This window comes from Nannospalax galili, unplaced genomic scaffold, assembly GCF_000622305.1.
Source record: "Nannospalax galili isolate Female #2095 unplaced genomic scaffold, S.galili_v1.0 scaffold541, whole genome shotgun sequence".
NCBI lineage: Eukaryota > Metazoa > Chordata > Mammalia > Rodentia > Spalacidae > Nannospalax > Nannospalax galili.
In genome coordinates, this window is record NW_008345054.1 from 1,583,817 (window position 1) to 1,610,722 (window position 26,906).

A 26,906-nucleotide genomic window follows, 5' to 3' on the forward strand; every position below is an offset into this window, starting at 1 on the left:
GTGAAGGTGTCCTTGTCAGACAGGCAAGTGAGCGGTATTCAGTATGGTATTGAGTATTGGCCGTATTTCAGTCTGGGCTATACAGGTGGGCATTTGCACATACTGCTGTGTGCAACTTAGATAGGGTTTTTGAGGAAAGAGTCCCAGAAGCTCCCCGAACAGGTGAACAAGGTATTGGTGGGTGGCATGTGTGAGCTTTGGGTAGGTCTCCAGCAGTGGCTTCATGGAACTGGGAGACAATGTGCTTAGCCATTTCACAGTGAGGAGGAAGCTCAGCCATGGAGCCAGAAGCAGGAGCCAGGAATTTGCCTCAAAATCCTCAGAGCCAAGGGTCGTGGCCTGGGGTGGTGGGGTAGAGCTGACATGAGATTGGCCGTGAATTCATAGTTGTTCAGGCAGCATGACCAGCCCTTAGAGTTCATTAGACTTTTCTTTCTTATATATCTTAGAAATTTTCCATGACTTTAAAGATGCCACAAATTTTGTTTTGATGGGAGAAAATCTAAATGAGTAGAAAGTCTTTGTTCCTTATGCTCTGTGGCATATGTAAGTGATGAGGAGGACATGCTTTACGCTCAGCACTTTGGGATGACCAGCACTGAAGCAAAGTGCATGTATAGAGTGCGGAGAGTGAGTGAGCATAGAAAACAGGATGGAAATTAGCTCGTGTGTGTGTGTGTGTGTGTGTGTGTGTGTGTGTGTGTGTGTTTTGAATCCATGTATGTTTGAGTATGTTTGTGTGCATATATAAGTGTGTTTGTGTGTATGTGTATGAGTATATGTGTGTGTGAATATATGTGACTGTGTGTGTGTGAATGTGTGTATGAGTGTAAATATGTGTGTATGTGACTCTGTGAGTATATGTGAGATTGTGTAACAGTGTGTGAGTGTATATGTGGGAGAGAAAGTATGTGTGAGAGAGTGTGTGTATATATGTGTGTGTATAACACATGTGTGTTTCTCAGCTGTGGTCCAGAGGCAGGATTTATGATTATGGATAGACAGTAGCTTGCTCTCTCTACTTTGTTTTTTAAAACTTTTCCTTTGGAATTCCAGAGCTAATGTTTTGTCTGTTTTCTATCTGACCCTCTTTCAGAGATGTGTAGATTTTTTTAAATTTTTTATTTATTTATTTTTTAGAGAGAGAAAGAGAAAGAGAGAGGGGGGAGAGGGAGAGAGAGAGACTGGAAACAAAGAATCGTTGTCTCTAAGCCCTGGCAGGCAGGAAACCCCACTCTCAGGGGAATTCAGCCAGCCAACCCAGTCCTGGAGTCAGACTCCAGCTCTCTGAATTCAATCTGACAGCTTGTCTGGGACACTTTCTAAGTAACCATTATCCTTCCTTTCTCTAAGTAAAAGCACTGTTATTCCTTTCTGTGGGTGTGCTGTGTGCTCTGTTATTGCACACGTGTGGCCATACCGTGACAAGCACACGGTCTCTCTAAATTATTGGAAACAGTTAACATGTTTCCTAAGACAAGTGTAAATTTGTTCCAGGCTAATGAGCAAAAGACTTGAATTATTATTTCCCTGCCTGGTGAGAGGTGGGGCTAGGCCAGGCCAAGGGGGGCTTTTGTTGGGGCGTTGTTTGTTTAAGTGTTATTCCTTTGAAACTCACATACACACAAGCACCCTCCACTGATCACTCTCCTCAGCATCCGTATTGGCTAACTGATTAAGCTTGAGTGTCTCGCTGTAGCCTGCACTAGGGAGGGGACTTGAATGTACACTCCTGTCTGTCTTGAACCACAGGTTGTGTGGAGCAGATAGGCCTTGTGGGAGGTGACCGTCCAGAGTTCAGATGAACTCTGTTCTCCCTGAGAGCAGGGTCATACTGGGTCTTTTGGACTTTGTCAATGTATTGTGAGGGATTCTGCAGCAGCCACCTACTTGTCCCATGTGTTCATATTTGAAACGCTATGTTCATAGATTCAACTCTGTAGGAGCCATATAGGTTTAAGTTCCAGAGCCTTCTGGATAACTGTGGAGCTCAGAAATGGGAAAGTTTTGCCTCAGAAGACACATTTGTCCACTTGGGTTTGCCCTGGATTGTAGATAGATTCCCTACCTAGTCTGTCTTCAAGCAAGGTTTGGGCTGTCCCCCACAACATACACATCTCCACCCATACCTAGGAACCCATGTACCTTCAAAAACCCAGACCACATGGCATCACCTCGTTCTGGCCTCCGCTGCCCCTTCCTTGATCTGTTTGATTTGTAGTCACTGTTTTTCCAATTTAGTGTCCCACAGATTCCAGAGAACAGTTTTCTATATGACTAAAGCATGTTGGAGGTAGGAACCACTGGATGAGCATCATAGTCCTGAGCTCATGCCCGAAGAGGTCTCTCTAAAGTGGCCCTCCTAGATGTTTCTTACTCGAAAACTGGTGTTTGGGTTTGTGTCCTACGGATACTGCAGGGCACACCGTCTTCTCTCAGCCCTGAATTTCTACTTCATGGGATCGTCCCCAAAGTGACCTGTGAAGCTGTGATGTGTCCCATTCCCCAGCAACAAGGGAGGAACTCTCAAAAACTAGATTTCTATCCTAAGGTGCTGGTAACCTTTCATTTTTGAGCCCAAATGCTACATACTATTTTATCATCTTAAACCCTGCTCCAAGCAATGTCTTCAGCTCTGTGCTATACAGAAAGGGACCAAGAAAAAGTAGTTCTTCTGGGAAAATGATCTCCCTATTCATTCCAACCTTCCTGTTCTTACTTTTCTTCTCAACACCCCCCCCACATACACGATAAGTAAACATATATTTATTAAGTACCTAATGTGTGCAGTGATTTTTCTATTCACTTTATAACACCTTGTTAACTCCATACTATCCGTATTCCCATTTTATACATGAAGCCCAAGTCACCAAACTGGTTTGAAGCAGGACAGAGTCTGTCCTCACATTCCCCTCCCCAGCCATGGTGGAGAACAGGTTCTGAAGTTCTTTTTCCTACTCCGCAACGCCTCTCATGTCTTACTTTTCCTGTTGCTGTGATGAAATACCCCCAACAAAAGCAACTTAAGGGATAAAGGGTTTATTTTGGCTCACAATTTGTGGGTGCAGTCCATCAGGGTGGGGAAGTCCTGGAAGGCAAGAAATTAAGGCAGCTGGTCCCAGTGTGTCCCCAGGCAGGAAGCAGAGAAGAATTCTTGCTCTGCTCAGCTTACTTTCTCCTTTTTATTCAGTGGAGGACCCAAACCCAGGGAATGGTATCCCCCACATTTAGGGCAGATCTTCCCATCTTAATTAACCTAATCAAGATAATCCCTGGAGATACTGCCAGGGGCTTGTCTCCTTGATCTTGTCTATTTGATAGTATTAGACATCACACCACACCAAAAGGTCTTTTTCTTTCAGGTGGTTGGTGGTGTCTAATTGTTAAAACAATATCACTAGATTGATTGCTGCAATGGTTCAAAAAGTCTCTGTTTTATCTCCAATTCAGGAAGCATATTAGTTTGTTTCACAAATCTCTTTATTGTTAGTCTTTATAATTTACATAATGATACATATAGTCTTGGGGTTTAATACTATGCTGAAGAGCAAGGAAAGAACAATAAGCTTTGGTAAAAGACGTATTATATTGAACAGTACTCTGTCATCAAATATTCAAATCAATTCCATTTGAAAAAAGAGAGCAGGAGGTGGACAATAGTCCAGTAAATCTGGCTGTAATGTTCCTTGGATTGCTGGTATACATCATGAAGATACCTACCAGGATGCTCCAGCTCTCCCAGCCCACCCAAGTTTCCTTCATAAATTCAAGTTTTCCTTGAATGGAGGGAAAAGATGGGGGAGGAAGTTGGAGCTGTGCAATGGGTTCTTAGAATTAGCACCTTCATTGCACCTGAAATGCAGTCCTCACTTCACCCTCTCCATTAAGGACCCACACTTTATTCCCATACATGATGAAGACAGGTACGTCTTTGCTTTCTGTTACCCAGGGCTTACTACTTCTTGTCCCTGGGCCGGGAGATCACACCCTTCATACCATTCCCAACTGCTCAGAAGGTCCCACTCAGACCTTCCTGGCCCACTTATGCCTGTCTTTGGTCAGATGCATACCAGAGATGCTCTTTAATGCTTCCTGGAGAAATAATGGAGCCCATAGGTGCTCATTGTCTGCCACAGCAATTATGGTGACAATGCATGCATGTGTCTTGGTGCATTTTAAAAAAGGAATGTGAGGGGCTGGAGAGATGACTCAGGGCTTAAGAACACTGGCTGCTTTCATAGAGGACCCAGGTTCAGTTCCTAGCACCCACACAGTGGTGACTAACAACCACCCGAAACTCCAGTTCCAGAGGATTCAGTGCCATCTTCTGGCATCCTTAGGCATTTCACAACACAGAAGCACTTTCATGCAGGCAGGCAGAATACTCATACACATAAAGGTAAAATAAATCAAACCAATTTCTAAATAAAAAAAATAAAGGAGGGGGCAGAGGCAAAGGTACAGGCTGTGGGAAGGGTGTTGTGAGTGACAGTCCCCTGAGCAACTTCCCAACCTGACTCACCCTCCTACTGTTCTTCCTACACTGGCAGGCAGGGGCCCCCTGACCAAGTTGTTGGGAGCTGGAGCTCCACCTGATGACACAAATCTCTCAGTGGTAATTCACACTTGCTAAGTGGGCCTTCTGGACTTTGCTTTTCTAATTCATCTCTAGACTGGCCGTTACTATTTTAGTCCTTCCATTTCTACCAAGTTTCTCTTTGACTTGGAGATTTGTCTCACTCCAGATGACAAAGCTAAAACTCAAAATGAAATTGGTCTTAGCTGATGTAGCTCTAACACCATCACCATGTGGTCTGGTTTGTGATGGAAACTAAAAGTTGGCTGTTTTAAGGAACAGTATCTCAAATAGCTTGTCAAAAAAATGGGATGGGGGAAGGGTGTCTACAGGTGCTGCTGACACCAGTGGTGACCACCTCAACACAGAGTAGTCCAGAAATATTTATTTTTACCAAATATACTGGTTTAGATATTCCAGGACAGGGAAGTTGTTTAAGGGAGAGCAGCTGCTAAAAATCGCAGTTGGCCTTTCATGTTCACTGGCTCCAAATCCACAACTTTAACCAACCATTGATAGAGAAAAGGGCACCTATTCCAAACAGGTGCTTTGATTTTTACTCCCTAAACAATTCAGGATAACAATGACTTACATTGTATTCAATATTATAGGTGACCTTAGATGTTCTAGTGGTAAAGTCAGTCAGCATGTGGCACTTATGTAGCAGTATGTGCCCATGGGAGCAAGGCCAGGCTTGTGAGGTATTATAAGTGATTGGTAGTCTATAGGAGGATGAGCATGGGCTCTAGGAAAATACTGCACAATTTTAAATAAGGGACCTGAAGATCTGTGGAAGTCAGAGAGAGCCCCTGAAACCAGTTACCCTCAGATATAATGGAACTATTGTATTTTCAAAAAGTTTATTTCATCTCATGTTTTGAATCAAATTTATCTATCTATGTATCTATCTGTCTATCTATCAAGATGTAAATAGATATAGATCTGTTGTTTTCTCTATTTGGAGCAGAGAAAGAGATAGAGACACAGACAGAGACATGTCTATTGGGCCAAATGACAGAAGTGCGCATTCAGTTGAAAAGACAAGCTATGAGAAGCACTATTTGTCATTTCGTATAAAACCATTCCTAAACACTCTTTATAAACATAACACCTTCTCTTCAGAGAAGTCCCAATTTAAGATCACGAAGAGCTCATTTCTCCTGAAAGATCTGCATTGGGGGAAGATGAAGTGTTTGAGCAGGCAATGCAGAGGGTGAACAGGAGTATGAGGGGCTTTCCCTCTCTGGGCTGAAGGATCAGGAGGTGCCATGTATGAGAATGGAGAAGCTTCACCTGTCTCTCTGGCACAGTTTGAAATCTTTTCAGGTGCAGTCTAAAGAGAAGATTAGTACATTAAGTAGGATAATCACTTTTTCTTTCAAAATCTAACACACGTTCAAATCCCAAATCAATCATGCTTACCTTAAGGTATATTTCCCTTACTCCTACACTGCCATCTCCCCTCTGAGCCCCACACTCACAAGCTATTTCTGGACTTAATTACAGATTATCTTGTAGTCTTTAATTATGAGTTCTGTCCTGTATCTTTTCCTCTAGTCCTGTAGATTTTCAGTAAATAACATTGACAGTTGATGGATTCACTGGAAAAGAAAATCTAATCTTTGTCAGTTGAGTTGAATATTTACTCAGTATTGCTCCACTAGAGAAAGAGTCCAAAGAAATTAACTTTCGTTGGCACAAGAAAAAATAATTCCTATCTCTCATGAATAAAACATGCGAAGAGAGGGTTGGGGAGATGGCTCAGTGAGTAAAGTGTTTGAGGCACAAGCATGAAGACCTGAGTTCAGATACCCAGTACCCACATAAAAAGCTGGGCATGGCAGCACGCAACTGTAATCCCAACCTGGGAGGTGGAAGTAGGCAGAACCCAGGGGTTTGCTGGCCAGTCAGTCTAGTCAAAACAGTGAACTCCAGGTTCAGTGAGGGGCTCTGTCTCAAAATAACAACCACAACAATAATTCGGAGAGTAATAATAACAGAGAAAGCTACTCGAAGTTGACCTCTGGCCTCCACATGTATGCACAAAGGCCAGTGCACCAGGACACACATGCACATAAATATATACACCACACACACTAACTGTAAAAGATTAATAGCTACAATTATGTAGGACATGTTAGGTTTTTTTATGTGTGCTCTTATCTCGTCTCCAGAGATCGCTGGGAGAATTAAATGTACTATTTGCTTTTACAAGGTCTGAACTATATTAATAATTGTTTCTATAAGCATCTACCTTTCATAAGCTGAGGTTCAGAGAAGTAAAGTCACAGGCCAAGGTTCAGCACACAACTGATGAGATGGGAATCAGATGGAAGGGTTGTAACCTACAATCCAGACTTCTTTGTAGTGAGCTACTTTTCTGTTTCCAAAGAATGAGACTGCGTCCCAAAAATACCTAATCAACACCTCACACAGGCTAGAGCTTAATAAGATTTAATAAGATTCAGGAATAACTCTCCCAAAAAGATGAAAACTGCTCTTGGTATGATTATGAAAAAAATCTTTGAGCCTCAAAAGCTTTGGTCTGCTTGCGCAGTTAGCTCTCAGTTCTGCCCAATATCCCATATCAGTTTAGAGAAAGTCAGTTTTGATGCCCTGAGTCATATTTTCAATTTCTATGAAAATTCTTGCATGACCACATATGCTGTCTTTCAGCCTTGGGCCTCAGGGCCTATGCTCATTTACATGTCTGGTTTAGATCATATCTGAGGTCCCTTGTAGTCTAAAACAGAGCTTCCCATTCTGTGATGTTGTAGGACCACATTCTGTTACCAAAACTCCATGGGTCATTTTCATAGACACTCAGATGTACAATTCCATGTTTGACATTGCCTGCTCACCTACCATGCCATAAAGAACAATGTATTTCTTCAGTCTGAACTCACCTGTCCACTTACTCCATGGTGACCCAAAGACATGTCCCCAGAAACTCTTCAGGCATATGTCAAAAAGTTAATCCTAAGAGTGTAGGGGTTTTAAGTTTCTTTGTGGAATGAATCAATTTGAGTCTGAAACACAGATTGGGAAATCATCCTAATTCTCAATAAGCAGAAATCTACTGGCCATTTAGACTGGGCCCAGCGCCTTTCTCCCCTCATCCAAATATTAAAAAGATGCTGTAAAGCTTTTTGACTTTGCTGTCCTTTGGCATCAAGCAGCTCCCACTAGATAAAGAACTAGTGAAAAGGAAGTAGCCTTCCTGAAAAACTTTGAGATCAACATAGGGCAATCCAAGTACTTTTCAAAGGTTATGGAGTCACAGAGAGCTCTATTTTAATCATGTTAGACAGACCAAATCTTTGCTCAAATTATAGGTTTTCAGTGAGGCCCTCCCACCCAGCCCTGCATGCTCCCTCTCCTGGCTTGCTTTTCTCCATCACATTCGGCACCTTCTAATCTACCTTATAGTTTACTATTTGTTCTGAATTAAGCTCCACAGAGGAAGGATATTTGTCTAACCAACATTGTATTCTAGGCACATAAATGTGTCTGGCAACAGATCACACATTCAATAAAACTTTGTTGAATGAATGAATGTGGTGGGATGTGTCAGTTAAGTCCAATAAGCTGGTGCAGGGTCAGGACAAGAACTATCTTTGGGTGGGGACAAGGGTAATTAAGACCCAGGTCTCCTCCAACAGAGATGATCACCTAACCTTGGAGTTCAGTGCATAGGAACAACACTAGAAGTTGAGCATAAAGGAGAGTAAACGTGAAACAACTAGCTAGTGTCTTGTGACCTGCAAGACTTAGAAGAAAGGCCTCCAGATGGTTGCAGGATAGCCAAGGAGAAGGACAGACATTACTTTGGGCAGAGAAGATTCTCTTCAGGACCAGGGGGCCTAGTGTAGACAGCCTCTCATTTACATAAGTGAGCTGTTATGTTTTCTTTTTCCTACAAGGAATCCTCTTAAACATGAGGTCCATCTGACCGAAAAAAGTTTGCAGTTGAGCTGTGTCTACATAACCCAATGTGGAGGGGAACTTTGGCAAACATCCAATTAATTTAGTCAATATGAATTGTTTTCCACATAAAATTGATCCCAAAATCTCATTTTAAGGCCTTATCAAAATAAATAGGCCATTTAGACATCTGTGTCCCTTGGACAGGGACCCACAGGACAGACACAGCAAAAGAAGGACCCAGGCCCTACAGGATGTCTTACCCGGCAGTGGTAAGGCTGTGCCTAGCACCCGTGCCACTTACCTGCCAAACTTTCCATATTTCAAAGCCACCCATTTCCTTCAATCATTTTTCTCATACATCGTCTATCCCCTCTGTACATAGAATGTTTTAAACAGTACCTCCATTGTGCCCACACAGCGGGGCTGGTGCTGAGGTAGGCCAAGGGCTGTTTGGATTCCAGGACAAGATCTTTGAGCAAAGGAAATGTGAGCCAGGATGTTTTTTCTTGCTTCTGTGAGTTCCAAGCTCCAGCAAAGGCTTCCCCTGTTTAGCTCTCTCTTCCTGCAGTCTGGGGGGAGTCAAGCTCCTCTGCAGCTCTGTGGGACAAAAATGCCACTGAAGGGAAGGTTGAGTGACCCTTCAAGAATGACTGAAATGAGATGGGGACTCACCCAGAGCTCCAGGGCCAGTTAAGCAGGCACTTGAGTAGTCTACAGCCGTGGAGGAAGCAGGGAGCCTCATGTTACAGCCATGAGGTCACACGTAGCCACTGCCCCTCTCTGTCTTCTGAGATCATGTTTCTCTCAAACAAGGGTTCAGGGAAATCCATTGATTCCATTGGAAGAAAGCCACGTTTGGGAATCACTTGTCCAAGGGCACTGGGGTAGAGTGGTAATTTGGGATTCTTGGGCTTTTTATTTTTCTCAAGGCCTTCCTCGATGAGCCCTGTAACCTCCTTTTACTGTAGGGATAAAGGCAAGATGGAACAGACAACATGTTTAAATTCCTGTTCATGGAAAACGTATTTGATCCTCAGAGCAAGCCTACAAAGTGTGTGTTAGCCATGCTTTTTAGAAACAGAAGTTGAAGTTCAAAATCAGAGAAACATGACCAAGGTCACTCAGTTGAATAGGGGCAGAGCTAGGATTAGACTCCAGCAAATATCAGGGCCATGTATAAGTACTGAGATCACCTGGAGACCCCAGCAAGAAAGGGCACCTACAGGAAAGAACCCTGAGCTCTGCTTAGACCACTTTTTTTCAAGGTGTATTACCTTTGCCCTGGCTTTAAAGTGGGAGCCAGGTCAGTAGGTCAGACAAGAACATGTCAGAACTGGCCGTGAGTGGGACATACAGAGATTATACGGTATGAGAGGCCAGTCCTGAGTTGTGGGTTGAAGATTCAGGAAGCACAGTGGACTTTAGCCAGAGGAGCTTAGCGCAAAGGCAAGCCCAGGGCAGAGAATTCCAGCCAGGTTGGTGTCTTTGCCTGCTCAAAGATAAAACCTGATAGAAGTACGAGACCGCTGAGAGGGTCACCTCAGCATGAGCCCTAATACATCTGACTGCCCAACATCGAAGACCAAGACTCATCTATTGGGTTTCTAAGTACCTGAAAGATTGGAATTCTGAATCAGGCTTTCCATGCATAAGCAGCACAGAGGCTTGCCAGCCTGCCCAGCAATAACCAGAAATTCAAAGTTAAGTTTCAGGGAAAGTGCATCTTTTTCCACCGAGTGATAGAGAGTGGGGCCTGGCTTTGGAAGGGACAAAGAGAGAGGGTTCTGTTTGCCTCTAGTGTGATTGTCTCATGGGCAAGGAGGTAATATCATGACAAAGTGGAGAGCATGTTGACTGATGTACCTGGGCCTCACTCAGACAGTTGACTGCAGGCATCAGAGTAGAAAACAAGGTCTTTCCTGAGACATGTGCCATATTTCTAGGACCAGTTTAACACTGGATGTCTATGCCATGGTCACAGCCAGCAAAAGTCTTCCCTTCCAACAGGGACTCAGAGCTCATATTACTCTACCCTGGGAGGCTGTTCTGGAATCTAAGAGGCCATTTAGTGTCACATTCAGCCACACTGAGCATCATATAATGGGGAAACTGTTCAAGGTGCTGTAGACAGGAGACGGAATTATCTACAATGGCTGGCAACGCCTTGAATCCCCAGCTCGAGGCCTGAGTCTCTTTGCTTTGGCAAAAACTGACCTCAGGACTGCCTGAAACCAGACACCCTAGGCAAAGCCCACTGGTGGCTGCTGGGAAAGGAATCACAATAGGGTTTGTCATCTCAGTACTCCTTAAAGCCAGCGGGTGTCAAACCACCCTGAAACAGAAAGAAAGTTTGTCAGAATCAGGGCATGATTTTTTGCTGATAAAGCCATCTGCCACCATAGAGGTCTATGATCGTCACCTCGGGTGCTAGCCCAAACCAGCACATTTTTGATACTGAGTCTTTGGCTGCCTTGAGCTTTTCTTCTCTGCAGTCAGCTGTCAAAATGCAGACTCTATGCACCATATGTGGGCTGTTTGGAGTCAGCCCAGCCCACAGGAGGACTCTGCGCTGACTGGCACTGGCTGTATACCAGGCTTCGGAGCAAGGGTATTTGTAGGAATGTGAACAGCAAGCTTCCTGTCTGTTCCTGCTTTTCCATGTTGGTTATATGCATAGTTCTGTCAGTGTGTCTGGTACCAGAGCTGACCACACTGCTAAGCTAACACTTGGGAGACAGCAGGAAGAAAATAATCCCTCATTTGAGTAACGATATTGCATTAACAGAAGAATCTGTTCTGATAAATGCAATGTCAGGTGATTTTGTCCCTGTGTTAACATCAGAATGTGCTTATACAAACTATGATATCAATGACATCACTAGATGATAGGACCTTATATGTGCTGTACCCTCTTGATCCAGCCACATCAAGGAGTGGTGTCCGGTTCTTGACCTCCCTGAGGGGACCCACTTTTAGCCTACACTTCAAAATATGTGGATTGCTGCCCAGACATTCAGTGTTGACACAGTCTATAATCCTCCACAGCACAGGCATAGATCAGCTGGAGACCTAATTCAGGAAGGTAGGAGTCCTGGATTCTCTTGTGTTAGTGAACAATAACAGGAATTGTGTGTGTTTAGCAAGAAAAGAAATTATCAGTCCAGTTCATTCATATCTTCCACAGATATTCTTGTGTACTTACTGTGTGCAGAGCACGGTTCTCCATGTTTGCACACACTCCAGAAAACAAAAGCTCTCTGCCTGTGGAGGCCTGATGTTCAGGTGGGAGATACAGACAACAAATAACAAACGGGAATGAATTAATGATTAGGCAATAGCTGGGAAAATGGGAACACAGAGTAAGAAGACTGGAGGGGTGATGCGTATTTGGTAAACTGGACAGCATCTTTCTGCTCCGAGTGGTTTTCAGATGTGCGACAACTGTGCAGTCTTAACACCTCTGACCTCTTCTGAAGCCCATGTTACACTGGGCCTTGTGCCAAGTATTGAGTTGGACATTTCACTTCACCTGCAAGGCTGTCCTGTTCTTCAAACTTCTGAGGCAGATGTTCCTGGCCTTTGCTTTCTCCATCTCTATCCTTTGTCTTTGGAGAAGGAACTGTTCTCAGAATGCTTGTTTTAATTTCGTTTTTGTGTGGAGGAGATACCACCTGCACCCCAGCACCTTCAGAGTGCATTTGCTAGATGATGTAGATGTAGTGAATGGGCCCTCACTGTGCTTTGCAGGCTCAAGTGCATGTAGAGGGGGATGAAAAGGCCAATGTGAAAAAGGCCTGTGGTCTTTATCTCTGACTCCACTGACCGGGCCACACATTGGCCGAATGTCTTAGTTTGTTTCATCATTGCTGTGACAAACTACTCTGACCAATACCAACTTGAGGAGGAAAGGGTTTATTTAGATTACATCTCCCAAGTCGCAGTTCATCAGGGAGCCCAATGTAGGAACTCAGGGCAGGAACCTGAAGGCAGGAGCTGGAGCACAGGCCATGGAGGAATGCTGCTTACTGACTTGCTCCCTTGGCCCCTGCTCGTCCTGCTTTCTTATCCAACACAGGCCCACCTGCTCAGGGATGGCACCACCCACAGTGGACTGGGCCCTCCCACATCACTCAACAATCAAGAAGGTGCCCCACGGACATGGCCATAGGCCAGTCCAATGAAGACAATTCCGCAATTGAGGCTCCCTCAACCCAGGTGTGTCAAGTCGACACTAAAGCTATCCAGCACACCAAAGATGCCTATTGGCAACATGACCACCTATTTCCCTGTGAACCTCCAAGTGAGAACAGTGCACAGGCTGACTGTGGGGTGGCCTTTGTCCACGACACTTCTTCATTCACCTATGGGAGGACAGTGTGATTGGTTGGAACGTCAAGGCTTTCCAATGAGACAGGCTGGTGGGAACATCTACTTTTAAAGCTCAGCATCCTTCCTCGGGTCTGTTGCATCTCAGAAAAGATAGACTGCCAAGCCCTTCCTCTGATAAGCTCCAACTTCAAACCATGATTGCTCATTTACAGTTACTAGAGAAACTGGTGATTACACAGGGAATTCATTCCTACATTCTAGAACTTTGGTGCACCTGCTCTGACCCTCTAGAGCTAAAATAAAAGTGTAGAAGAAGGAAAGCTGACAAAGAGGCATTAGTAACTGTAGCCATAGCCGTCATTTGGGATTTAAAAAGCGTTATTCTGAACAGATATGACACAGCTTTCATCTAGGATTGAAGCCTTCAGAGACTAATGTTGGACTACAAAAACTGATCAGAGAACTTCGAGATAGAGTTTATCAGTGCAGTGAAAGATTAAGGCAGACTTCAGAAGGCACACGCCAGCTCCTGTAACTTAGTGGGTCCCCTCCGTTTTGCTTACATTTGACTCTTTCAGTGCTACTATTAGTTCTGCCTCTGTAGAATGACCTCCTTCCCCCAAGTTCTCTGAGTCTACATAGTCCTGAAATGCATGATCCCCACATCCTGTTTTCCTGGGTCACTTACACACTGGAAACTTCCCTTAGCCCCACTGCTTGAATCATGAAGGCCATTAAAATTCTAGCTTAGTTTATGTCAATAAGGATCTGAGCATCACCAGGTCTCTTTTCATGACCCTCCCCTTCTCTCCCTCCGCATCCCTCTATGTCAGCCACACCTGAAGGACAGCACCACTCACCTCTGCCTTATTCCTGCCTACATGGCTCACTCTCTCCTCTATAGCTAGGTCTCAATCAAGTCCCAAAACCCTCTCCCAATCCCATCCCAATGGCACTTACCTCTCCCTCCTTAATCTCCAGAGGCCATTGACATATCCACCATGTCTTTGGCACATGATCATAGTATCTTGGCAATTTTAAGGATTGTATCATAAAGATAAAGATAAGAACTTGCTTCATACGGCTTTACCAGTCTTCCATGGCCATGCATGCAACCCAGCATAAAAAGGCAGTTCCAAATCAGTTCCTGAAGGCCAAGCTAGCAGCCCGTCCCTGGTCAAAGAAAAACTTAGCTGACTCTCCCCTTGCCTGTGGCTTATCCTAAGTCTGCATGTACTCTGTAGAGCTCTACAGGACTCTTCAGAAAGTGTCCATGGAGGCATCAACTTCATTCCAAGCTCATAACCAAGTTGGCAAATCATTTGTTCATTTTTAAGTAAGAAAAATCTATTTTCATGAAATAAAGCGGAAAAAAAGGTCAAAAATGAGAAGAGACAACTAACTTAAAGGCATTAAGTTCTGTCTCCTGGTCCTGCCCCCTGCCTTCCTCTCTACCCCCGCCCTACACTCTGCTCTGCTTTTCATGCCAATTGCTAAAGACTATAATTTTAAAAACTGAACTGACTTTTCCAGAGCCATGAGGAATGTGCATCTGCACGTGGATTTTTCCACAAGGAAACTCCCTGTCTCTTGGATCCTCTTAGCCAGTAACAGTGAAGCCAGGCAATTGGATGCATTCATCCATCCATCTTCCCAGCCTTTATTCTAATTTGTTTGAGAGGCTCAGGAGGAGCCAAAAGGGATAGTTTGTGTTTCACCCTGTCAGACAGCTGTTTGATGAGGTTTGTGCTCCATTTGTTCGGATGGTTTTTATGGTTCCTTTGTTGTTCAGGGAAAGACTTTGAAAGTCATAATTCTACATTCTTAGCCTGTACCATGTCTCAATGGGACTCACACAATAAGAAAGGAAATGAGGGACATTTTCAGGCAGTTACTTAAGCAGTTTCTGAGCATGGCTGTGGAAGCATAAAGGTTGGGAACCACAGAGTTCAGGATCTGTAGGGGGTGACCCTCTCCCAGGTGAAGCATCTTTCCATCCACTCATTCCTTGATCAGCCCCAGTTCCAGCCATACCCCTGACCTTTCCTCTTTGTGTATGACTATCAGATGGCCCCTTTCCCGCCTACAGAACAGTCTGAGAGGCCTTGTACAGACCACAGTGTGCACACACCTCTGAGGGACATTCCATAGCACTGGTGCCATAAAGTAATAAACTGGAGTTGGCCTTGCAGGAACATCAGGGACCTGGACTGGACTTTGAGACATTCTTCCCAGATCTTTCATCCAGACATCACTCCTCATCTCTCCAGAGCTGCTTGAAGTCCCTGCAGGGTAGCTTTGAACATTTCTTTTCTTTCTAACTTTATGCTAGTTTATATTTTCAAAAAGTCTTAGAAGGTAGCTCATGTACAATACCTTACTTGATCATTAGCACAACCCCATGTGGTAGATAATTCGTGTAAGATTTTTACTTCCATATTAAAGACAAGGATCAGGGAAATGTTCTGATCCATCCCACTTCCCACAACCAATGACAACAGGAACAGTACTTGAGCCAATCCTTCAAATTTGGGATCCTTCAGATTACTTCAGTTCCCAGGTAAAACAAATCTCAAAATGTATCTTCCACCAGCCTACCCCAGTCCTAAGGGAGGAGTACACTACAGGAATTTAGTGCTGCTTAAAAAGTTATTGTAAGCTTCTGATCACCAAAAGATCATCTTCACCCAACTTTTCTGCAAAATAAGCAGAGCTAATGTTTCCCTTTGCTGTTTCTTGTTAGACCCTTCTTATGACTCGGTCAGGAGAGGAGGGTGGAGCAATAACATGAACTCTGGCCTCAACAAAAGTGAGTAAAAATATCAAACCATATTTTGGGAGAAAAACATTTTCTGAAAACCAGGGAAGGAGACTGGGAATCGTGTTCTGAAACAAAGAGACTAGGAAAACATTGTTTACATGCTTTTTGCATAGTGACCAACATTAATTTTCAGGGTATAATTCAATTATACCTCATACATGAGGTCCTGGGTTCAATCCTCAGCACCAAAAGAAAAAAACAAGTTTCATTTTAGGGTCTGTCCATGATATGCACTCCTTGAAAGATGGTATGGGACTTCTGTGTAGGCTTTGAAGATTTTTTTTCATGCACTTGATTTTAGAACTTCTGAAGTTTAAAGGTTCTTTAGTACAAATGTGACTGATCTGGATTTTGTGAGTTAATTCAGGACAATGACCATCTAGGACTTTGCTTCGCCAATTGACAAGGCTTAATCACACCAGTGTCCCAGTCCCAGTCCCCAATGAGAGACTGAGACAAAGGATAATCTATAACCAGATGGTGGATGTCAGAGACATCAGTCTGTCCACCAACAGTGAAGTGATGATATGTTGAAGTCCACTCAGTATCTTCCATTAAGGGGTAAGGAAAGAGAATGATTCATGAACTCCTCAACCAGAATGTGTCATTTTGCTGCCTTCAAGAAGTAAAATAGCAAGGAAGGAAAAGATGAGTAAAGGAAATTATTTAAAGAAAGAGATTATGATTGCAAATTAATGTCTAAACAATAGCCAGGATCCACTTCAGTTATAAGTATTCATTACATGTCCACCCTTCAATATGCAGCATGCAGCCAGCTCTGTCGGAGTCACAAAGATGAGGCAGGTATGGACCAGTTTAGACAGAGCAGAGAAATCCTACTCACATAACTCTTTTCATCTGATGGTGTTAAAGAAGCCTGTGGACCTGCTGCCATTTGAGTTAGCTCAAGAAGGAGAAGCAGGGTTTGGGTTTGGGGAGCAGACACTCCAGGAGAGGTATAGGTAAGGGGAAACCATATTGGCATGTCTGTTAACCAGCAAAGACCTGGAATTTAGGATATGTGATAGACTAGAAAGAAGTCTGGGGAGATAAGAAGCGGAGAGTGGATGGTAACTATGAGACTAGATCCCAAATCTTAAGCCATGAGAAGTCACTGAGGTTCACTGAGGTTCAGAAAGCCAGAGGAAAGGTCAGAGGAAAGGGAGAAGTGTGGCATCTGCCAGTCACCATCAGTCATAGACCATGCAAAAGGCAACACAGATTCAAAATGAAGAAATCAGATGGGAATGGAGAGGGTGTACATAAGATACAGTAAAAGGCCACTCATGAAACATGGTCACAACAAAGCAGGCAATCTTTGCTCAAATGTCACTTTCTGGGACTAGAGAGATGGCTGGGTGGTTAAGAGAATTGGCTGCTCTTGAAGATGATTCCCAGGACCCACATGGTGAGTAACAACTGTCTGTAACTCCAGTTCCAGGGGATCTAACACCTTCTTCTCACCTCCATGGGCATGGCACAGCATGGGTGCACTTACACACATATAAAATAAAAGTAATGAAATATTTTAATGCCAAGACCTCTGTAAAAATCCTATTTTCAAATTTATCTATGATGTGTGTATGTGTGTGCAGGCATGTGTGTGCCCGTGTGCACACACAGAGGCCACATGAGGATGTCTGGTGTCCTGCTCTCTGTGCTTTGTCCCTTTGAGACAGGGTCTCTCATTGTATCTGCACTTGGCTGTTTGTAAGCTAGGTTGGCTGACCAGCAAGCCCCAGTGATCCTCCTGTCTCTCTCCACTCCCACCCTAGCACTGGAGTTATACATATGTGTGGCCACATCCACCTTTTTTACTCGGGTACCTGGAATCTGAATTCAGGTCGTCACCCTTCTGCGACAAGCACACTTACCCCCTAAGCCATCTCTCCAGCCCAAGATCCAATTTTTTAATGAATTCTACAACCTCAATACCAGCAGGCATTGTTTAGTGTTATCTCTTCTGTTAAAATATAAGTTCTTCAGGAATGCCTGTTCACCGCTGAATCTCCTGCATGGAGACCAGTGCCAGCCAGCCATAGCAATTTGGGATAACTATTTATAAAAAAAATGAATATGCACCAATGGGTGAATGGAAGTTCATTTGCTCTCCTTCTGGAGGATGTGTAGCGAAACATTTCCCTGCCCATGGAGAACAATCTACTCACCACCTCCCTTTCTTTTCCACAGGTCCTCCCCTTGGAGGAGCACAGACCATGGGCAAGAACACTGACCAGCGGCCCCAGCCAGGTACCTGACTCAGATGTGAAACCTCTCCCTTGCCTCTTATAGAGCTGGGGATCCCACAGTCTGTGCAGGAGTCAGACAGTACACTGTGACCCTCCATCCATATCTGTGGGCTCTATGTCCAGGGATTCAACCAACTGCAGACCAAAAACATTCAGGAAAATAATTGCATCCATAATGAATGTGTACAGACTATTTTCATTATTCATTATTTCATCAAACAATTATTATTTCATTAAACTATTCATTATTTCATTAAACAGTACAGTATAACAACTATTTGCATAGCATTTGCATCTTATTTGTACTCCAAGGATGATTTAAAGAACCATTTTCCCTAAAGAACTCTAGCATCCATAGCTTTTAAGTATCCTTGGGGAGTTCCTGGAACTAATTCCATATGTATCCCGAGGGATAACCCTAGTGTAAATGTTGTCTCTTCTTTGTAAGTGAGTGTATCTGTGAATTAAGTAACAAGTGCTGAAATCAGGTAGGAACTTGTCAAATATCAGAAGTAAAAGGAACATAAAGCTTAAATGGTCCAATGACTTATTTTGTAGAAGAAAGAAGGAGAGGCCCAGGCAGGTGAAATGTTTCACTAAAAGCCAAACAGAGCTGTAACCCCAGACTCCCAACTTCTTATCCAGGCCTTTTATTTCCTCATTAAACCATACTTTGAAAATGCGCTCACTTAGTAAAGGATTTCTTAATAGTTAAGGCAGAAGAACTTTTAAAGCCATAGACCTGGAGACTCTCAGTACTGGAATGGAATGTAGAGGCAGCAGTCTATAACACCTTCTATATCATGCTCCCCCTGCCCCTGCTTGAATGCTTACAGCAAACAGGGAGTTGTCCACCTGCCTTGACTGAATTCCATTATCTGAGCCAGGGTTCTACCTCTAGCTTCCCCTCCAGCCACCTACCATGAAACGTCCTACTTGTGGCCATCACAGATCTGAAGACAGCCTCTGTGCTCATCTCTACTGCCTATGTGATATGGCTGAATCTGCTTTGAGATGAGCCAACATTGTTCTCCATCTACACCCAAGATAGAGTAAGAGAGAAATGCATAGAAAGGTAAAATTCATGTGAAAACTAAGTTCAGTGTAGCAAATTTTAAAGAAGTTCCAGCAACAAGCTCAACATCACCTTCCAAAACTATTTAATGAGCACACTAAAGTGTCAGTGAAAAAGGGTGGACTGAATGGTTTTAAGAACTACTCAAGTTAATTCAAGGTTTGAAGAAGAAACTCCAGAACCATGTTGAGTTACTTACAATTGCAATTATCACTAATTGTGTAAAAGATTTGATAATGAGGAAAATAGAGAGCCAGCTCTCTACCATGGGGAAAAATAGAATCTGGAAAAAAAATGAATCTCACCTAAACCAATGTTGCAGAGTATTTTGTGGCTAAATAATCACATAAGTTTTAGATAAACAGATTTTAAGAATAGTGGTTTTATAGAGGTTGGGGATATAGTTTAGTGATAGAACACTTGCCTAGCATATGTGAGGCCCTGGGTTTGATTTTAAACACTGCACAAAAAGGAGGGGTGAGGAGAAAGCAGTAATTTCATAGCTAAAACACAAATTCTGGTTAGTGTTGACATTTCCAACTTTAAAATCACAGTGTTTTGCTATAAGGGACCTGAGGCCTGGCGTCCAAGCCACTCTTCGTTAATGAGAAAACTGATATTCAAAGATTGTCCAAAAAAATATGAGCTAGTTCATTATGTAGCTGGGACTAGAACCCAGGCTGCCTGGTGGTTTTTATGCTCCATCAGAAAACATAGGCATATGTATGTCTTTAGTATTAGAAAGAGCTATTAAAGGTCAATGATCTTTGTAGGACCTCCTTTGGCCTATTTAATAAATAATCCTTCATTTTATTTACTGTGTGGCTGACCATTAGTTAGCTCCTCTCCAAACATGTTCATGATTTTTTTTTGGGTTATTGACAGTATAATCTACAAATTTTAAAAACCAAATATTTTTTTAAATGGCATTTGCCATTCTGTTTATTTGTTCATAATTATGATCAAGATATTTGATCAGGGGGTTGGAGAGCTCAGTGGTACCTCTTCATGCATTACACAACATGAGCACACTTACATACAGGCAGATAAAACACTCAAACACATAAAATAAGAATAAATAAATAAATATTTAAGAAAATTCTTTGATGAGGCTTTTCTATGACATTGACATAAAAGTGGAAACCACTGAGGTTTTCTTCATATTGATGCAGCTATCACATCTTTTAGGAACTATGAAACAAAGTTATTTTTTCCTTTCCTTAGATCCTTATCAGATCCTGGGCCCTACCAGCAGCCGCCTAGCCAACCCTGGTGAGTTAACCCTGGCCTGCAAGCCTTTCTTTTCCAAAATATTCTCTAGATTTATAAGCTCACAGAGACCTCTGTTCTAAGGCCAGACACATTCTGGGGAGTTACACGTGCTTCTTTTAGACAAATATTCAATACCTATTTTCTAGGGTATCAACAAGAGACCAGGACTTAGTAGGTACCAGTGTCCATTACCTGAATATGTTCCTGGAAAACAAACATATTAGTACTGCATCTTTCCACAGAGATTTATTTTAGTAATGAATAACACAGGCAAAAGTTCCAGTCAGAAAACCTGGAAAGAAAAAAAGGTGGCAAGGGTGAGGTGGGGGAGAAAACCTTCCAGTGAACTCTTGGTGATCCCTTCCACACTAGACTCAAGTGAATAAATAGTCCCAAGTGTTTTAGTTTGGTTTTGGTATTGTAGTTACCTGGCCTTCTAAAAGAAGAGTGTTCCTTAAAAGTTGCAGATAAAGTAAACCTGACAGTTTGTCATGGACCTGTTATTGTAAATAGCAGTCAGATGAGTCTTTCTAAACCCAAACCACAGAGACTGAGAACTAGCTAGTGCCAGCAGCCAGACCCACATACAGACCTGATGCACAGCAGGGAATTCAATGCTGCTGGGAGCTCCTTGCTGCTCTGTGTCACTGGACCACTCTTGCCCAGAGAATAACAAAACCACCCAGCATCTCCTCCTATTATCTTTACTTATGCCCAAATTCTTCTGTGTAGAACTTAAAACTGAAAGCTAAGAAGTAGAACCCTGCTAGAGAACAATCCAACTTAGTCAACCCAAAGGCTGTGAGGGCCTTTCTCATGAGACTCCCGGAAGTGCACCCTTGACACTCTGTAAGACTGATAGGGGGTAGCTTGACGGGCTTTAGCACTAGTAGAGACCAAGCAGTGACTTGGGCCTATGTAGAAGGAGAGAGTCAAAGATCTTACCAAAAGGTGTGGAGAGCTGGTTGTCCAAGATCATCACAGCTTGTCAGGACAAAGCCAATACCTCATTACCAGCCTTTGGGGCAATCTTTCTTAAGATCTGACCTTACTTAATATGCTCATCTTGGCAAGCAGTATAGTTACCATTTATTAAACTAGCGAAAAGAGAGGACTTTTAGTGTTCTTACCACAAAGAAATGGATGGACGTTTGAGGATGTTTAGGCATGCTCATTATCTTACTTTGAACATCAGTCACTATATGTGTATCAAAATACCACTGCATGCTCTGTGTGCACAATTATCATGTGCCTCTTTTGTAAAAGAAAAAGTAAATTAGTCGTTGTCTCTGTGATTGTGACATAAAAGGAAACAGAGGGTTTCTTGTGAAGGGCAAGAAAATCCAGTGTTTAATGGGCTCTGACCACTCAGAACTGAGATCGTGTTCTGTTTCCTCACTGTCTGCAGGAAGCGGGCAGATCCAGCTGTGGCAGTTCCTCCTCGAGCTACTGTCAGATAGTGCCAACGCCAGCTGTATCACCTGGGAGGGAACCAATGGGGAGTTCAAAATGACGGACCCGGATGAGGTGGCCAGGCGCTGGGGAGAGCGGAAGAGCAAGCCCAACATGAATTATGACAAGCTGAGCCGGGCCCTTCGATATTACTATGATAAAAACATTATGACCAAAGTGCATGGCAAAAGGTATGCCTACAAATTTGACTTCCACGGCATTGCCCAGGCTCTTCAGCCACATCCAACTGAGTCGTCCATGTACAAGTATCCTTCTGATATCTCCTACATGCCTTCCTACCATGCCCATCAACAGAAGGTGAACTTTGTGCCCCCCCACCCATCCTCCATGCCTGTTACTTCCTCCAGTTTCTTTGGAGCGGCATCACAATACTGGACCTCCCCAACTGGTGGGATCTACCCCAATCCCAATGTCCCTCGCCATCCTAACACCCACGTGCCTTCACACTTAGGCAGCTACTACTAGAACCCTAACCACCAGCAGCCTTCTAACTGAAGCCCCAGCTCTCGCTCTTCTTGGATCCTTTGAACTCTAAAAGACACATGTGGCCTTGAAGAGACAACAAAACTGGATGTTCTTTCTTTTGGATAGAACCTTTGCATTTGTTCTTTAAAAACAATTATTTTTGTGTCAATAACTTTTGCTTCTTCTACCTGAAAAAAAAAAAAAAAAAAAAGGATCATGACATGGGCCAGTACACCTTGGATTCTCAACCTCCTATCATCTTACAAGTTGAATATTTACATTACTGGAATGGGTATATCATAGTTCTGAGAAAGAAGCTGTAAATTTTCTTTATATTTTTATGAACAAAGCAGTTTCTTATCAATACACGGGTCTCATTCTTAGAGGATTCAATATGATAATGAATCGTGGACTTAACCAGTCATGGTCTGGTTTGAGACTTAGTGAAAACAGAGGCAGGACATTTATAACCTTATCTTAGGAGGACTTATTTCAGCCGATGGGATGGCAACTGGAACATTGGCTGTAAGGCCAGTGAAGTTTTCGCCCAACTGGAATTTAAAAGAGAGACGTGTGTGTATGTGTGTATATTTAAGAAGCCATGGGTATTGCAAAATCCCCTTCAATGGGCAATATGCACTCAGCTGACCATTTTCTCTAGAAATAGGATATGAACTAAGAAACTTTAATGCAAACACAGACATTCCTGAAAGGCAGAGGATTAAATAACTATTTTTTTTATGACAGTGGGTCCCAGAACTTTGAAAAGTCGTAGGGATTTCTAAACTCAAACAGATTCGCAAGCGCTGTGCGTTTGTCAGACCATCAGACCAGGGTCAACCAATCAGAGGGCAACTTACTGTATAAATTATGCAGAGTTATTTTCCTATATCTCACAGTATTAAAAGAAATAAGTAAAAAATTAAAAAGAATAAATAAACGAGTTGACCTCGGTCACAAATGCAGTTTTACTGTCAAAGCAATCATTGTTATTTTTTTAAATATAATTTGTACATCTTTTGTCAATCTGTACATTTGGGCTATTTGTACGTTTTTATAGCTTTTTTAAAAAAAATCATAATGTGACTATTGCTGAAAAGAAAACAGGGCATTTAAAGTCACTGACTCGTTAGGAAGAAAAGCCCTGGCAGAGTTATTTAACAGGCATGCCCAAACAAGAGAAGCAATCATTTAGATCTGTAATGCTTTAGAAATGTTTGTAAATAACAGAACTGCAGTAATCACAACTCTAGAAGGAACAAACTTTCCCTTGTAGATACGAGGGGTTTTCCTGCTTTATATATGCAATATATTTTTAGACATTAAATATATATAATTTTGCAGGTAATCATGACTTTTTAAACTATATTATGTTAAGCTGACAACTGTCAATGAAGACTATGTTGTAAAATAATTTGACTTAAATAAATTGTGCCTTCTTCTCTCAGAACTGAAGACAATGTTTTCTTATTTACTCTCTGCTAAATCTAAGACTTTCCCAGAGGGAAGTTTTCTTTTTTTATTATTATCATTAGTGTGGATGCGAGTATGATGTATGTTTGTGTGAATGTGGGCACATGCCTCAACACATATGTGGAGGTCAGAGGACAACTTTCAGGAGTCAGTTCTCTCCTTCCACTTTGTTTTTTGAGACAAAAGGTCTCTTGTTTCTCCCACCCTGGGAACTACAGGCTAGCTGACCATTACGTTTCCAAACAACTCTCCTGACTCCACTTCCCATCTTGCCTCTCACCAAAGGAGTACTGGGATTACAGATGTGCACCACCTCATGGGTTCCAGGGGTCAAACGCAGGCCATCAGGCATTTTTATGTTTAAATATGCAGCTGCAGTACACTGGAAAGTACATGACTTTGCATTGTTGTTGATGGTGTTTGCAACTTTCAGTTTAAATGGCCTTTGTAACATGAGAGCCAAGGCTATAGATACCTGTCCAGGGAACTGAACAAGCAAAAAGCTTATTCTAGTTTGGTTTACTATTGCTGTGATAAAACACTGACCGAAAGCAACTTGGGGAGAAAATGGTTCATTTCAGTTTACAACTCCCAGGTCACAATCCATCACTGAGGGAAGCCAAGGCAGGAACTTAAGGAAGACAGGAACTAGGAGGCAGAAGCAGAAGCAAAGACCATGGACAAATGTTCCATACTGGCTTGCTCCTCTGACCTGTGCTCAGCCTGCTTTCTTACACAACCCAGGCCCACCTGCCTAGGGGTAAGCACTACCCACAGTGGACTGGGCCCTCCCACATCACTCAGCAATCAAGAAGCTACCTTACAGGCATGCCCACAGGCCAATCCCATAGAGGAAATTCCCCAATTGAAGTTCCCTCTTCCCAGCTGTGTGAAGTGACAACTGAAGCTATCTAGCACACAGTTCCTTTCAGAACCTTGCTCATTAGACATGACTCTGTTATATCCCTGAGGCAATTTAAAACCAGGAGGTAAACTGACGTTGTAGCTGAGAACAAGAGTCCAGCTTTTCCTACCATACCAAGGTATTATGGCCCATGCAGACTTTTAAAATATTTTTATTTATTATTTTATGTGTATGGGTGTATTGCCTGCATGTATGTGAGGGCACCCGTGTCATGCAATGCTGTGGAGGTCAGACGAGGGCTTCAGATTCCCCTGGAACTGGAGTTAAGGACAGTTCATAGCTGCCATGTGGGTGCTGGGAATTGAACCCGCGTCCTCTGCAAGAGCAGTCAGTGCTCTTAACCACTGAGCCATCTCTCCAGGCCCCCATGCAGACTTTTAAGCTCTATTTTCTTCCCAGCCAAGATGCTTCCTTCGATTTGTTTCACTGGTAGGGAGTTTACTCCTCTGTTTTGTTTTATTTAACATATTCTTTTTTATTATTCTAGAGAGGCAATTTTTAACACATTTTTCCAAAAATAACTTGAAGCAGGCTACATAAAAATATATAGACAATGAAGTTTAAGGTGGGAAAAATAGGAATAAGAAATCAAAGACCAAAGGATTTGCCAACATGGAATCAATTTGTAGGAATAATGAAGGTTTCCATTAGCTCTGTTCTTTTTTTTTTCTTGGAAAATCCTAACAAGTTTTTTGGGCTTGCTAAAAGAGTATAGGGTGGGGGTTTATTTACAGAAGAGTGCCCCCCCATTTACAGCTGTGCTGGAAAGTCCACCCTCAAATATAGATCCTGTGACTTCCTGACTGCGCTGGAAAGTCCACCCTCAAATATAGATCCTGTAACTTCCTGACAGCCTCACAAAATGGTGAGAGATGCACCTCATGCATTCTTGGCTTATATATCCTTAGCCCCTCCTCCACATGCAGCTAAGCTCAACTGATGGGGTGGGAGGGGTAACTGACTCCCCTATCAACTCCTAGACAAGTGTGGGAAGGAGGTGTGACTATAGCTTGCAGGCATAGTGATCAGAGGACACTTCCAATTAACACTCCACACTTTCCTCTGGCTCTTACATTCTTTCCACCAACATCTTCTGCAAAAGTTCCTGAGCCTTGAAGGGTGTGATAGGTGTGAGACGATCTTCCTCCCTTTGTGGCAAGTCACTGAACTTTCGGGTCTCTGCATTTGTTTGCCATGGGTTATTGGCCAATTTCAGTGGGATTTCATCTACTATAAAAACACAAACAGCAAGAAGCAAGAACACCTAAACAACAGCCACTATAATAACTTAATCTGTGGGCATAAACACAAATTCTTAGATGATACTTTAGTGGGTGCATCAGCTCCATCTAACAAAACAATTGCAGGGGCTTCCCCCTTGTTCCTCTGTTTTACAATGAAAAAGAGTAAGACCTGAAAAGTCTTTGATGTTGAAAGGACTCTTGCAGAACTAGAAACCCTATGACTGAGTAGCACAGGGAACCTTCTAGATCACATCCAACTAAATAAAATGAATTCCAAACACCGATGTCCAGCTTTTCAAAATGTGCACCCTACTATTATAAAATATGCTAAGCACATACTCTCAATATATGCACCCAGATTTGTACATAACATAGACAAACTGTTCCATTATAGATGTAGATTTCAAGATTCCACCAACCATGACTGAAGATATTCAGAAAACTTAAAAACTTGCATATGTTGGGGCTGGAGAAATGGTTCTGTGGTTAAGAGTGCTTACTGCTCTTACAAAGGACATGAGATTGGTTCCCAGCATCCACATAAGGCAGTTCACAATTGCCTGTAACTCCAGCTCCAGGGGATCCAACACCTTCCTCTGGCTTCCACAAATGTGCACATACCAACACAAAGGCATATACACAAAAATAAAAATAAGTAATTGCATCTTCCTTGAAAATATACAAACTCTTTTAGCATTTTTACCTGAGCGTGTATTATAGCAACTAATTATACAGCATGGACATTGCATTTGGTATCCTAAGTCATCTAGATTTGATTTCAGGTACATTAGGATATGTACACAAATACTGTGTCATTTATATAAGGAATCTGAGCATCTATGGATTTTGGTATCTGAAAACAGTCCTAGAACCTTATCTCCCATTGTATTCAGGGTAAAATCATATTTATTATTTATTACAAACTAAAATATAAAATTTTAGAGAGTGATATGAAAATAAATTGAACCTGAAATTCTAATGTTTTCTTCCCTTTTTCTTTTTTTTTTTTTTTTTTGTAAGTATTTAAATACAGTTATTTTTCTGTCAATGGTATAGCATACTCCTATGCTTAAGAAG

General features: G+C 42.6%; 1 protein-coding gene across 3 annotated transcripts in view; it reads left to right on the plus strand.

Annotated features, from left to right (window-relative positions):
- Fli1 (Fli-1 proto-oncogene, ETS transcription factor) overlaps positions 1-23,627 on the plus strand; it is a 133,179-nt gene extending 109,552 nt beyond the window's left edge. For 2 of the 3 annotated variants that reach the window (XM_008841364.3, XM_008841365.3), the window contains 4 exons: positions 15,576-15,641; positions 17,844-17,903; positions 20,202-20,249; positions 21,658-23,262. In XM_008841364.3, the coding sequence (XP_008839586.1) occupies positions 15,576-15,641; positions 17,844-17,903; positions 20,202-20,249; positions 21,658-22,187 (704 nt within the window). In that variant the 3' untranslated portion in view covers positions 22,188-23,262. Of the gene's footprint in view, positions 1-15,575; positions 15,642-17,843; positions 17,904-20,201; positions 20,250-21,657 lie in introns of all 3 variants that reach the window. The other variant, XM_008841366.3, reaches the window with a different exon arrangement.
- The last annotated feature ends 3,279 nt before the right edge of the window (positions 23,628-26,906 follow it).